Raw genomic sequence first — 12,206 nt, 5'->3', positions numbered from 1 at the left:
AGTGCAAGCCAAAGAATACTCAACTCATATCTGTGCACTTGGCACTCATTAAAGCAAGCAAACACCCCCCCCCCGAATCTCTTCATACCTTACTACACTCTCTGTGTGTAGACAGACTACCTTGTCAATCTCCTATTTTATTCTCACAAACAAGAATTATTTAAGATGGCAATGATCAATGCTACTCCCCCCATGACTGCCAGACCTGTCGAAGCAGGTCATGGCAGAACATGATAATATGCTAGCAAAGGAGCTAGCACTGGAGGAGCTCGAACCAGAGCTCAAGGGTCGAGGTGAATATGTTGGGATTGTGACAGGTTATATTGGAACAAGTTCTGAGTTCTTAGACTATTCAGGGGCTTGTTCTTGTCTTGTCTTGTTGGCCTGACTTCTCCATATATATGGAGTAGTCAACGAGTGTCTTGGCTACACTTTAGGTGTAGTGTATACAATAGGGATTCCTGTGTTAGGATCCCTATGAGGAGCATAAAGTGCGGACTAGTTCCATAGGTGAGGCAGTGTACTTGATCTTGTGTTTGTATTCCGAATGGAACCTTGCGCATGTGTGATGTTGTTTTGACCCGGGTCTTGATCTTGATCTTGATCTCGAAGGTGGACTTCGTCATGTTCATGCTCATCTGAGTTGAGCATAACAATCGTAAAAGCTGCTGTGTGCCATGTCTGCGGGGAACAGTGATTCCTCCTGGTTGGGGATGACTGTTTCCACAGAGTTGGTTAGGGGGGCATTTGGGCTTGTGGCACCTGCGGCCCTCGACATGCTTGCAGAAGTGGGCGTCGTCATAACAGTGTCTGATATGTATTGCTGACTATTTAGAAACTCTGATTTTAAGGGTAATTTGAAAATGACTGATTGGGAGAGGATGAAACAATTCTGTGTGAAGATGTTGGACACTAGTCGATGGACTACACAGTTAGTCCCAAATCGGCAAGTCACTGTGAGGAAAATCCTGACTAGACAGACCACCAACTATGTGACGTTGAGTTTCTCTCTGAAAGAACTTTTCTTTTTCTTCTTCTTTATCGGTTTAGCCGCTTAGTATTTTCTCATTTCTTATTTATAAAACTTTGCGTATAACGCCTCAGTTAACTTTAGAAGATTTTCTTGTGATTTCATGTTATTTCTATTTTTTGAGCACTGAGTTCATCCACATGGATCGTTCAACGCAAGAAGACTCACTAGTGTTGCATGGGAGCAACTTGGGATGGGATGGCAGTTCATTCAGCTACAACGCCGGGCCCAGTGCGCTTGTTGAGGCCTGTGCCGCAGGGGTGCCGTGTGGTGCATCGGCTGGTTGGAGCACACCACTGCCTGCACGGGCGGAGCTTTGCGCGGCTGCAAGTGGGTGGCTACCGCTGTCCCGGCAGGTCGAGCACCCAGCCCAGGAGGGCAAGGGGGTGTGGTGGTCGATTGTCGCCGCCTGGCAGGAACGGGCAGATCCAGGGGTTGGCGCGGCGCAGCCGGTTGGCGGATCCAGGCTCGTTGGAGGTCTCACTGGCTTTGGGGAGTGTAGCAGACCACTCCTTGCTGGGGCCGCGTTGGCGTGTAGTGGTATGCTGGGGCAGCATGGCGTGGTGGCTGCTGAGCTTAGCGGTCGGCTGTCAGGGATTGGTGCAGCCTCCGCTGAGGCCTGGGCTGACGAGTACTTGGAAGGCCGGGGACTAGGGCCAGCCTTGCCACGGGGGCCTGTTGTGGCCGCAGCAACGGCCACTCAACGGTGGTGGGCGGCAAGCCACTGGGCCGGGCAGCCAGCGTGCACTGAAGGCAACGTGGTGCGGGCAACGGTCAGGATCGTTTGTGGCACGGGTGCGCGCAGGCACCGCAGCGGCACACAGTCCGTGGGCGGAGCTGGCCTGGCCGCCCATCAGCCCGGGTTGCTCTTGGACAGGCCTCATGCGCTGCTGCGGTCAGGCTGGGTCCGAGTCCCATATGAGAGTGGGTACGACATAGCTGTCGCTGTGTGCCGCCGCCGGGGCCACACACGCGGGCATGCTCGCACCGCAGATTTTGGGGAGGGTCGCTGTGGCGAGGCTTGTGCTGGCCTGTGTGTTAAGACGGCCGCAGTGATGGATGGCTGGCTGGCGGGTATTGGATTCGGCGCTGCCGGGTATTTCACCGGCGGGCCAGCTGAGCGCGCCCTGTTGTCTGGGGGTGTGGCCGAAGTCCTGGCCTCGGACTTCGAGTGCCACGACTGGTGCTCACCCTCCGGGGACGTCTGCTTCTTCCCGTCATTAGTCCCGCCGTCTAAGACTGGGGCACTCTTCGAGGCTGGCGTTGCGGCCCTGAGTGACCCTGGCATGTTCGGAAGGGCCTCACAACGCCTAGTACTGAGTGCTGTCATTGGCCAAGTGTGGTCTATCTGCTCAGGGGCTCGCATGTGGCGGGCTGGCCGCACTGGGGTGGATGGCTTAAAGGTGTCCTGCGCCCTATGTACGGGGGCAGTTTTGGCTTACCGGCTGCCTGAGGTGGTAGCTGCGGCGTGCGGCGCCAAGCCATCACAGCTATATGGTGGGCAGGCCCTCCCCGGAGGCATTCCCGTGCGCCTGGGCCACCTGCTCTTCGGGCCACTAGTCACGACAGCTTACCGCGAGGAAGCTGCGCTAGGCCCATCAGTGACGATAGCCATGGAGGGTAGGCTGTGCGCACCGTTCGACTGCGTCGAGTGCCCCTGTTGCACGATGCACGGTGCTGGAGGCACCGAGGAACCTCGCCCTGCGACCGAGGCAGCTTGGCTTCCACCAGCAGTCAGTGGTGCAGCACCAGGCCACCCGGGGCTGCGTGGCTGGGTGGTGGAAGTGGTTCTGCGCTACAGACGCATCATAGCAGCTGCATTACGTGCTAGCGCGCAGCATCCGGTTTTGCGCTTACTGCCCCTAGCGGCTGGAGCATGTAGTGGAAAACATGGCTGTTTGGGTGGCTTGGGCTTCGGTGAGGTTGGGAGTCGATCGCGCGGGCGGCTGGCCGCAGAGTGCGGTGGCGCGTGGGTGGCGGCTGAAGCCAACCTGTGGATACCCTTGGGCATGGTTTTGCAGCTCCTACTTGAAGAGCCAGGCCACGTCCAGCGCTCGGGGTGGGTCGGGCCTTGGAGGCAGGTGAGGCGGGCCCACTTCTTATCAGATGGTTCACGGTTGCCACCAGCCTGTGGGAAGGTGGGGCGCGGTGCCCCTACGATCCCCCTGAGTCACACGGTTGCATTGCTCGTGTGTCGGCGGACGCGGGCGGCCTCTGGGGAACCCACTTCCACTAGCTCGGTTGCTGGTGGCAGCGCACCACCAGAGCCAGCAGGGCCAAGTGGGCGGCAGGTGATACTACCTGTGGCCCTGTTGTCAGGCCACTGTGGTGCGATCCCCTCTGGCAGTGATTTGGACTCGCATCTTGCTGCACTGAGGGCTAGCACTTGTGTGGGGCTAGTGCCCAACAGGAAAATACACTCATTGGCCGCCATGTTACCAGGGCGTGTGCCAGCTGCCACTGTCAGTTTGGTAGTGGTCTCCGGGGTGCAGTGGTGGGGCATATGGGAATACGCTGGTCAGGCAGAAGGGTCAAGCCTCGGAGCGGTTGGAAACACCCTGCGTTTTGTGCCCATATGGGTTGAACAAGTGCCAGAACATGCGTTCTGTGGGCCACTGCTGGCCACGGGGTCAAGACTGGCTGAGGATGGCACTCAGGCCCTGGCGGACTGGTGTGCCTTGGCCGGCAATGCCGTACTGCCAACCGGGGCCCCGAATGGCCGCCGCCGCTCTGGCAGGGTGCAGCAGCTTGTCGCACGGGCTGGAGAAGTGAGGTATTGCGTACCGCTAGGGATCAGTTGCGCAGGCCCAGCTCCCTATGGTATGTTGCAGGTGGCGAGCAAGCTAGCACAGGCCGACGGAGCCGCGGGCCTTGCTGGGAGCCGCCACCTCACTAGTGGTGGTGGAGCAGCAGGCTCCGGCTGCCGCGCTGTCCGTGTGGTTGGGCGGACGGTGGTGGGCCGCGGCGTAGGCACACCCTGGCACACTGAGGGCATTGCTGGGCAATGGGCTTGCGCGCCACGGCAACCCCTGCTGCCAGGCTGGATCCGGGAGAAGGCACTGTGGGCTGATAGCCCCAGCGTTGGGGCAGCCGGCACACCGGCGTCCAACTGTGCGCCGGGGGTGTGGTCGGCGGAGGCTGTGGTACTGGATCCCCAAGCAGTGGCCCTGCCCATCCTTCTCAGCGGGGGGGGGATGGCTGGCCGGGGCGCTGGTGACTACGGTGTCGCTTCCCGGCGATACACCCGGCTCACTAGGCTCAGGGGTTGGACTGGGAGCGCGGGGGGAAAGGCCTCAGTCGTGAAGGTGTGCCCCGCCAGCACGAACTATTCCGTGCAGCTGGCGCTTGTGATGCTGTCAGCATAGCTGCAAGCCTGGCGTGTGCTGGTGTCACTGCGGGCTGCGAAGACCAGGCTCACTCCACTGGCAGGACCACGCGCTGTCTGCGTCCCAAGGCCACCGCTGAAGGCTCTTTCCCTGGCTGCCAGGGAGTGGGCAGCGTCGGGGTCTCATCACGCCTTCCTGGACAATTGGGCCAGCGTGGGCCACTGGGCGCCGCTAGCGTAAAGACAGGCCTGCGCGGCTTTCCAAGCTGCAGTGTAAGTCTGTCAGTGGTGGAGTGCAGGGAGATTCTTAAGGCATGCGGGCAGAAGCTGCCGGGCCTGGATCCTGAAGTGCTAGGCAGCAGTGGGGCGCCCACGCCCGCCGCATTTCCCGGCTGGGAGAGACGTGCGCCGCCAGCCCGCTCGGCCAGCTCGCCTCAGGCCACACACAGCCCAGGAAATTGGAGCTGCCGCCGGGGACGACTCACTCGCCCGCATCAGGCGTGCTCAGCTGCAAGTGGCGGCTGCACTGGCGCTGGTGTACGCAGTACTGGCTACGTTGGTGTTGACTGACACTGGCAGCAAGGACCACGCCGCACACTGCACCTGTCATTGGTGTGGTGTCGTGCGCTCTCCCGAGACCAGCCGCCAGCTTGCAGACGCGGGGGAAATGCTGGGCGATGGCACCATGCAGGCCTGCAAAGGACCCGCGGCCCCACAACCTGGTCTGGCCACGCTGCGCATGATGCTGGTGCGCAGGTGCTTGCCCATGGTCACAGGATGCCAGGCTGTACCCGAGTGGACCGGGGGTCACGCGGGGGGGGGGGAGAGTGGATGCGACACTTCTCCTTGAAGCTTGGCCAGTTGCCTGCAACCCTGGTGTGGCTCACGCTGCTGTTGGGGCTCTCTGCCGGGAATTCCTAACGGGGGGCATCCAGCATTGGGCTGCTGAGGGGCTGAGTGGGACGCGAGCGGTGGGTTTGGATACTGCTGCACCACACCGCACGGGTCCGTCCACGGATGTTGGCGCTGGGGCTGCGGCGAGTAGGACGGTTCCGATGCACCTGGTTGGGGCACAGCAAGCTGTGGGTGATGCGGCCGGATGGTCGCCTGCCTGTGCCAGCGGCGTGGTACGTGACGAGACGCCGGCCTGCCCTGGGTCAGAGCGGAGTGTGCGTGTGGCTACAGGCAATTCTGCATTCCGCTTGTTTGCTGAATTAGAAGACGCTTGCCCTCCTGCGCAGGTGGTCCAGGATACCACGGTGGCCGCGAGGCACCATGGACCAGCCACCACAGTGGACTGCTGCCGGACCGGGCACACGTGGACCCGAGGTCCCGCATGCGGGCGCGGGCTTAGGCGCGGTGCAGTCCTGAGGAGTCGGGTGACACTGCCCAACACCTTGAGAGTTGGAAGAAAACTTGCAGCTGTTGCCGCGGGCGTGTCTGAGGGCAGAGCTGAACAGGGACCTGGTGCGGGGAGGTGCATTGGGGGCGGGGCAGTGCACCGGCAGTGCGCTCCCGCGCCCGGGCCGACCGGACAACTGGGGCCCTGCCTGGCTAGTGTGCGCGGTTCGACTGGTGTTGAACCCCCAGATTCAGACTCGTCACCCCTTTTCTCAGCGTCTGTTGCCCCAGAGGGTCTGGCTCTGGCCCTCTGGGCCCTCGGCCACGTTGCAGCGGTGGTTGATGATTGTGCCGGGCCGTGTGCCAGTGTCCGCAGAGTCCAGGGGGTGTGGCGCTCATCAGGCTTGGTGGGCGACGAGGGTGGTGAGGTGTGGCCGAGCGCCAGCGCAGGGCAATTCCAGAATCCACTACTTGCAGGCACCTTAACCTGCTGGAAAGAGAGCGTCGAGGCACGGGTGTCAGCCGCCATCGAGCAGTGGAATGATGAAGGGGTACTCCGCTGTGGAGAGGCGGAGACGTGCTGTTGCGCGATGTCTTATGCCATACTGGCCGATGACCTTTTATCTTTGCTCCAGTAGTGCGGGCTGTTCTGCCTCACTTCATGGCGTACGGAGAGACGCCGTGCATATCACTATCATGTTAGATTCCTCCCTGTCGGGCTCCATTTGTCGTGTCTGTGGGGAACAGCGATTCCTCCTGGTTGGGGATGACTGTTTCCACAGAGTTGGTTAGGGGGCATTCGGGCTTGTGGCACCTGCGGCCCTCGACATGCTTGCAGAAGTGGGCGTCATCATAACAGTGCTCAAAAAAATAGAAATAATATGGAATCACAAAAAAATAGGCAAGTCTGCTCAGTGGTCGTCGTCGTCGTCGTCGTCGGTCGTCGGTCGTCGATGTCGTTTTCTCGATCATGATGATGTCCCTTGATCTCTTTCGATGCTCTTTATATCGAGATTTTACCCCACACAACGCGCCGACTTTGACTGCATTTGTCAGCGTCGGGCACTTATGCACGACTATGGAAGGTTGATACATGCATATAGCCCATATTTGGTGTATCGGGTGGCGCAGTAATAACCAGTCACTGACGATCACTCGGGAATTTCCGGGGTTCGACTCGGAGCTTCAAGTCCAGTCGTCGTAGACACACGACATGTGTTGTCACCTGCCTCGGGTGATAGGGAATTGGCGGAGTGGAAGGAAGTGCTCGAATCGGAGCCTACCGAGTTTCCACGAAATACAGGAATACTATCGAATATACTATGTATTGAAGAGGTCGGGTTCAGGAGATCAAAGTAGCTGAGTCGGGTTTTGAGTCGGGTTCTCTGTCCTCCCATCTATGTGCATCTACAAGATATGTGCTTATATACTCCGATGCACACTAGAGTCTGGGAGCTGCATGGACAATAAGAATCCCGGTGATCGGGTCAACCATTGTCGCATGGCTATGAGACTGGTCTTGTGGACTTGGAACTGAGACAGGCGGGGAGACGCGGGATAGTCTTGCTTCTTGATCTTGATCCGGGAGCATCTCAGCATCATTTTCATGATCGTCAACGACGGGCATAACAGCTGATATGTGAAATTTAAAAGGAGTGAAGGAGAGGCCTGGTGAGTGGGTCGATCCCCAGCCCTGTCTGGGTCGGTCGCGGAAGACATAGTAGTCGCTGGTCTTGCTCGAAATAAACAAACGAGTTCTGTGAATATAAATAACTAGTACTTGTCGTGCAAATATGAATAATCTTGTGAAGTAGCAAACTAGCAAGCTCTTTCTTTCGTTCGTGGAAATCTGTGGGACAATCTACGGCTTCGATTGTAACGTTCCTGACAATGACTCTTGGAAAACCTAATAGAATATAACTAAGTAAACTTTTTGGAGGGATAATATTCTGAAAAGTAGACAATGAAACTAAATTTAGCTCGCTGTCCATGGCCGTATCTATACCCGCTCGGCAGGATGGACTTCGGCGAACGGAGCATGATACTTGCCGCTATCGGCTACCAGATGACCTCGGGACGGCGCACCCATGTCAGTAGAGACCCGATAAATGCATATTGGACGCCATCTGTTAGTAGATGTTGAGAGCCAGACGCATCGCAGCAAATCCATTCGTGGGTATCGAATAGGCCAGCGATGGTCAGGAACAGTTACCGAAGATAGCAGAACAGCAGCATGTGACGAAGGAAAAGAACGGGAGAAAAGAGAAGGGAAAAAGGAAAAAAAAAAGAAACTCTGATGTGTAACCATGCCATGGTTCAACCGTGGACCAATTACGGCATGATAGGTGTGATAATATAGCTTCAGTAATCAATTTGGCTGGGGTGTTGGCAGCTGCATTATTTGCAGGACAGCTCGACATTGTGTTAGACATGGTCTAACAGTCGATTAATAAAAGGTGGGGTAATCATATATGGCAGTCATTCTAAGAGATGAACATTGTAAAAGAATATTCAAATAGTGATATAGAAATCATTTATTAATTTACTTATCCATTTGCTATATCCAAAATGTTAAGTGGTATCTATTGTGAATATAATAATTAAATGAACTATTAAACAAACGATGCCAAATATAGTTGTTCTCCAAAACCTCCTTTGGTATCCTAAAAAAACTTCAACTGATTCGCTAGGGCTCACTATTTAATAAATACTTTTAGGTATAGTTATTTTACTGCATTATAGTAACTATGATAGATATCTATCATTCAAGTATCTGTCATATTAAGATAATAATAGCATATATCATTATGTAATATCAGCTATATGCTTATTTTACACAATTACCTGCCCCCTCTATCTCTCCCTCTATTTCCTCTGCCCTAACTCACCTATACTATTCCTTAGTTCATGCTTTTGTTCACAAATACACATAGGTTTACACCTGTGCTCACAGTGTATTACCACTGCATTTTCTGTGGCTATGAGGAGAGTGACACTATATAATATCAGTCTAGAAGATATAGTCACTTTAAAAAGCAGATGGTTCGATGTGATACCCAGTTTCAAATCTCGATTATCATATCACTTATGCTGATTATTATCCACCCGCATTGGAATCAGCTACAGGCCATCCATCTCCATAATCTATTCCTATCCTGATAGCGTTTGTTTTCAAAAACAGGGAGCCACTGGTTATTTGGGATTACTCCTTATTTTTCTTGGTAGCGTTTGGCTTCTTCGGTTATTCATTTATTTCCAGATATTATAATACCACCTGCCTATTATGACTGAACTGGTCGCGTTTGAAGACTCACCGCTTGGAGACTACTTGAAGGATATTGCAGCGGGTGAATCATTGATCATTGACAGCAATAGAGCTGGATTTACCACGACCGGCGGACCAGACCATGCGAAACCCCTTATCCCGCTATCGCTTTGGACCCGTGCACAAAGCTGGCTGCATGGCAATCTATCTTTAGGAAATAGTTCTGATATGGAGTTCGAAGCCAGGCTGTGTTCTGTGATGTGGGATAGCATTGTGCGTACACTGGCAAATTCTGGCTGCATGGCGGTACGGTACACACCACGCACTAGCCACAGGCACGCCACTGATATGCCTAGCCAGCAATTGGGCGATCTAAGACCGCGCAGCAGTCGTAGTAACGACATAGCCAAGCATACGGCTGGGCCGCTGGTGCTTGGTGCCGCTGTCCTATTCAGGACTAGAAGCAGCGTACGGCCAGCTCTGATGGCCCTGAGTGCACTCATAGCTGCTGCAGTCGTTTGGTCATCATGGCACAAGTACTCCAGTCAAATAGCAGCAGCACATCGAGCCGAGGAGTATATTGACAGTCTTGCGGACATGTGTCAATCGAGCCGTGTGCTAGACGTAGCGATACAGCGCGCGCTGCGGTTGGTACAGGAGACTGAGCTTGTAGCTCGTGGGTTTCGCTGGGCATCACCCAGCTCCATACCTGGTGTTGATGCCCGACCAGGCCGTGGAGCCATGCGCACTGCAGTATACCTACGCACTGCAGTTGGTGAGGCATTGCGCGAATCGTTTGACGCGGTTGCATTGGCTGTTGAGCAGGTTGCCGACCAGGATACCCTGCTTGAACTATCGCAAACCAGAGAAAAGTTCACCCAGCACACCGATTTTAGCGACAGCGGGCTGCCACTCGAAGTACTACGGGCCCGGTTTGAGCTGCACTTTGGTCTACGCCGGCGATGGCTGCAGCGAGTGCTTGACACTGCCGAGCCACTGTCCTTACCCACGATGAGCTCCGCTGCAGCACTGCGGAGTGAACTTTCGGGAAAGACACTGGCCATGTTTGCACATATCAGAGCTGCATCAGAAAAGGGTGTAGACATGATACGGAAGGTCGAAAATTCGGCGCATACCTCGGCACGGTGGGCATCGCTGATGGATATCAAGTCTGACCGCACGCTTAGCCAACACCCGCTGCTTCGGCTGCTCAGTGCCATGTCAGAATCCCTGCATACTCTTAGGGCGAAAATGATAGTCTGCCGTGAAAGCATTGGGCTGGATGATGACGGGTGCCAGGAGTTGAACAGCGGTGCGGTAAACCGACCTAGCCCAGAAGCAACAGCCCGGCTGTTTTCATCACTAAAGGCAGAACTGGACACCCTCAATGCCCAATACCAGGCAGCACTGACGGTCTTGACATGCGATGATAGTGAGGGGTCACAGGCGTCGAGCAGCTCCGGAGAAAGCACAAACTGTGTGGTTGACCAACACGATATTTCCGGTGGTGCACGCGTATTAGGGTACTCGGGGTTTGACCTGAACGACTTGGATGTTCCTGAGCAAACCTTCGAGGCCGATCCAGCGATCCAGGAGTCGCGTGGGCAGAGTTCTAACGGAAAACCGCAGCTCCTTGACCGCAGTGAGCGTATCCGACTGCAGCGCCAGAAACGTGAGGGCGAGATCGAGGCGCGCGAGCGCAGAAACGACATCCACAGCATGTTGAACGAGCTTCGGTCTGCCATTGACGAAAGGTCTAGGAAATGAGGCGACCACAGCAGCTCATGTGCCAGCTATTCTAGCCCCCAGTGACACGCTTGACAAAATACCCGTTCTTGTGCCCAAGACTATCGTAGTGGGAGGCAATGCGCTCTGCTTCCGCCCGCGTGTCGTACTTTCCCTGCAGCGGATGCTGGACGCCGTTGGTATCGATCCGGTATACAGCAAACTGCTCCTTCCGGCTGCTATGTGCAGCAGCACGCTGCGTGTCATTTGGCTTGCGACTAAACTGCCGCAGGGCCTGTACTGGTCTACGAGTCCTGCTCCACAAAAGAGATCCAGGCGGATGCTTCATGATAGAATACTTGGACGAAGAAGTAGAGCTGTAGTATTACAAATAGCACGGATAAACTAGCTGAGCACTAGATGATTACAAGGTCTCCGCCCTGCGGATCGTATATGGGCTGGAACCTGGAGTACAGGCGGCCCATTTGAAGGATGAAGTCAGCATGAACACAGGTCTATCTCATCTGCAGTCGGTGCCTCGATCTTGGGCACAGCGATTGGCGTTCCTATGGCAACGGTCAGCGGAGAGCGGCGCGGCACCATGCCAAGGCGGCCGTAGAATACTGGCAGTGCAAACTTGACTTTTGTTTGCAGCCACTTTTGGAGCCTGCGCAATGGCGGGTGCATGACTTGTGTGAAGATATCGTTCTCGCCAAACACGTAGACAGGCACGAGCGGAGCGCCAGCCATGATGGCCTCCCGCACGAATCCCTTGCGATGGCGCATGACGATTTTGCGGTGGCCTGGGTTTGTATACAGACTCTCCTTGGCACCGCCCACAACGATCCCGACGCTGTGTCCCTTTCCCCGCGCCAAACACTCGCGGATCGCCGCTCGCGACGATGCAATCGCTCCCAGTGCCAGCAGGTAGTCGCGGAACACTGGCAGTGTCAATGCTGGACGGAGTGCAGCTACATGCACTGTGGTCCCTTCCAGTGCACGGTACAGGGCGCTGCTCTGCGCCCCCACTGCGACCTGTCCGCCAAAGGCCAGGATGCCATGCGGCGCAATCCCCAGGAGATACGACTGCTTCGGATCCAGGCGCTGCTCCAGCACCACACGCACCGGGAAGTACGCACTGATGTGCCGCCATATACCCAAGCGCCGCACCCACAATGCTGGGCGCCCTACCCCATTGCTGATGGCCGGGTCGTTGTAGCAGAATACTACATACAGTGCGAGCGGGATGCGCAGCGACGGCAGATATACAAAGGCCAGAATGAAAAGAACGGGCAGCACAAATATCAGGGCTGTGAACACTGTTGCAGCTACCGGCTGCACGATGCCTGCTAGTCCGCCTTGCCGCGACAGTTCCAGAACCTCGGGTTCGGGATCGAAAACCAGCGGCTCGGTTTCTGTCTCTGCTCCTGTGGAGCCATGTGCTGAACTGGGGGTTCGCCGGTTGATGCCCAGAGCTGCGGCAGACTCGGACGCTGACCATGCTTCTGGCCGTGCGGCTG

The 12,206-nt window shown here is 56.0% G+C and overlaps 3 protein-coding genes across 3 annotated transcripts; 1 reads left to right on the top strand and 2 right to left on the bottom strand.

Moving 5' to 3' along the window:
• Positions 1–1,154: 1,154 nt before the first annotated feature.
• On the bottom strand, positions 1,155–1,708 carry DL89DRAFT_269230 (uncharacterized protein). Its single transcript, XM_040888207.1, has one exon. It carries the CDS (start codon positions 1,585–1,587, stop codon positions 1,369–1,371), a length of 219 nt encoding a protein of 72 aa, XP_040741288.1. The 5' UTR covers positions 1,588–1,708; the 3' UTR covers positions 1,155–1,368.
• A 7,255-nt stretch (positions 1,709–8,963) lies between these two features.
• Positions 8,964–11,043, top strand: DL89DRAFT_269228 (uncharacterized protein). Its single transcript, XM_040888206.1, has one exon. It carries the CDS (start codon positions 8,980–8,982, stop codon positions 10,726–10,728), a length of 1,749 nt encoding a protein of 582 aa, XP_040741287.1. The 5' UTR covers positions 8,964–8,979; the 3' UTR covers positions 10,729–11,043.
• Positions 11,044–11,202: 159 nt separating this feature from the next.
• DL89DRAFT_203695 (diacylglycerol acyltransferase) lies at positions 11,203–12,027 on the bottom strand (the record flags this gene model as incomplete). The annotated part of the gene is made up of 1 exon (XM_040884035.1): positions 11,203–12,027. A coding segment is annotated over one exon (825 nt), but the record flags the coding sequence as incomplete, so codon positions are not given.
• Between the last annotated feature and the right edge of the window lie 179 nt (positions 12,028–12,206).

Source organism: Linderina pennispora (genome assembly GCF_002104995.1).
Source record: "Linderina pennispora strain ATCC 12442 chromosome Unknown DL89scaffold_12, whole genome shotgun sequence".
In the NCBI taxonomy this organism is placed as follows: Eukaryota; Fungi; Kickxellomycota; class Kickxellomycetes; order Kickxellales; family Kickxellaceae; genus Linderina; species Linderina pennispora.
Note: the sequence above shows the minus strand (reverse complement) of the source record. Positions and strands in the feature narration are given on the sequence as shown.

Bases quoted from the DNA above. Each gene is read 5' to 3' on its own strand.
- DL89DRAFT_269228 (XM_040888206.1), top strand. From the start codon at position 8,980: ATGACTGAACTGGTCGCGTTTGAAGACTCACCGCTTGGAGACTACTTG.
- DL89DRAFT_269230 (XM_040888207.1), bottom strand. From the start codon at position 1,587: ATGCTGCCCCAGCATACCACTACACGCCAACGCGGCCCCAGCAAGGAG.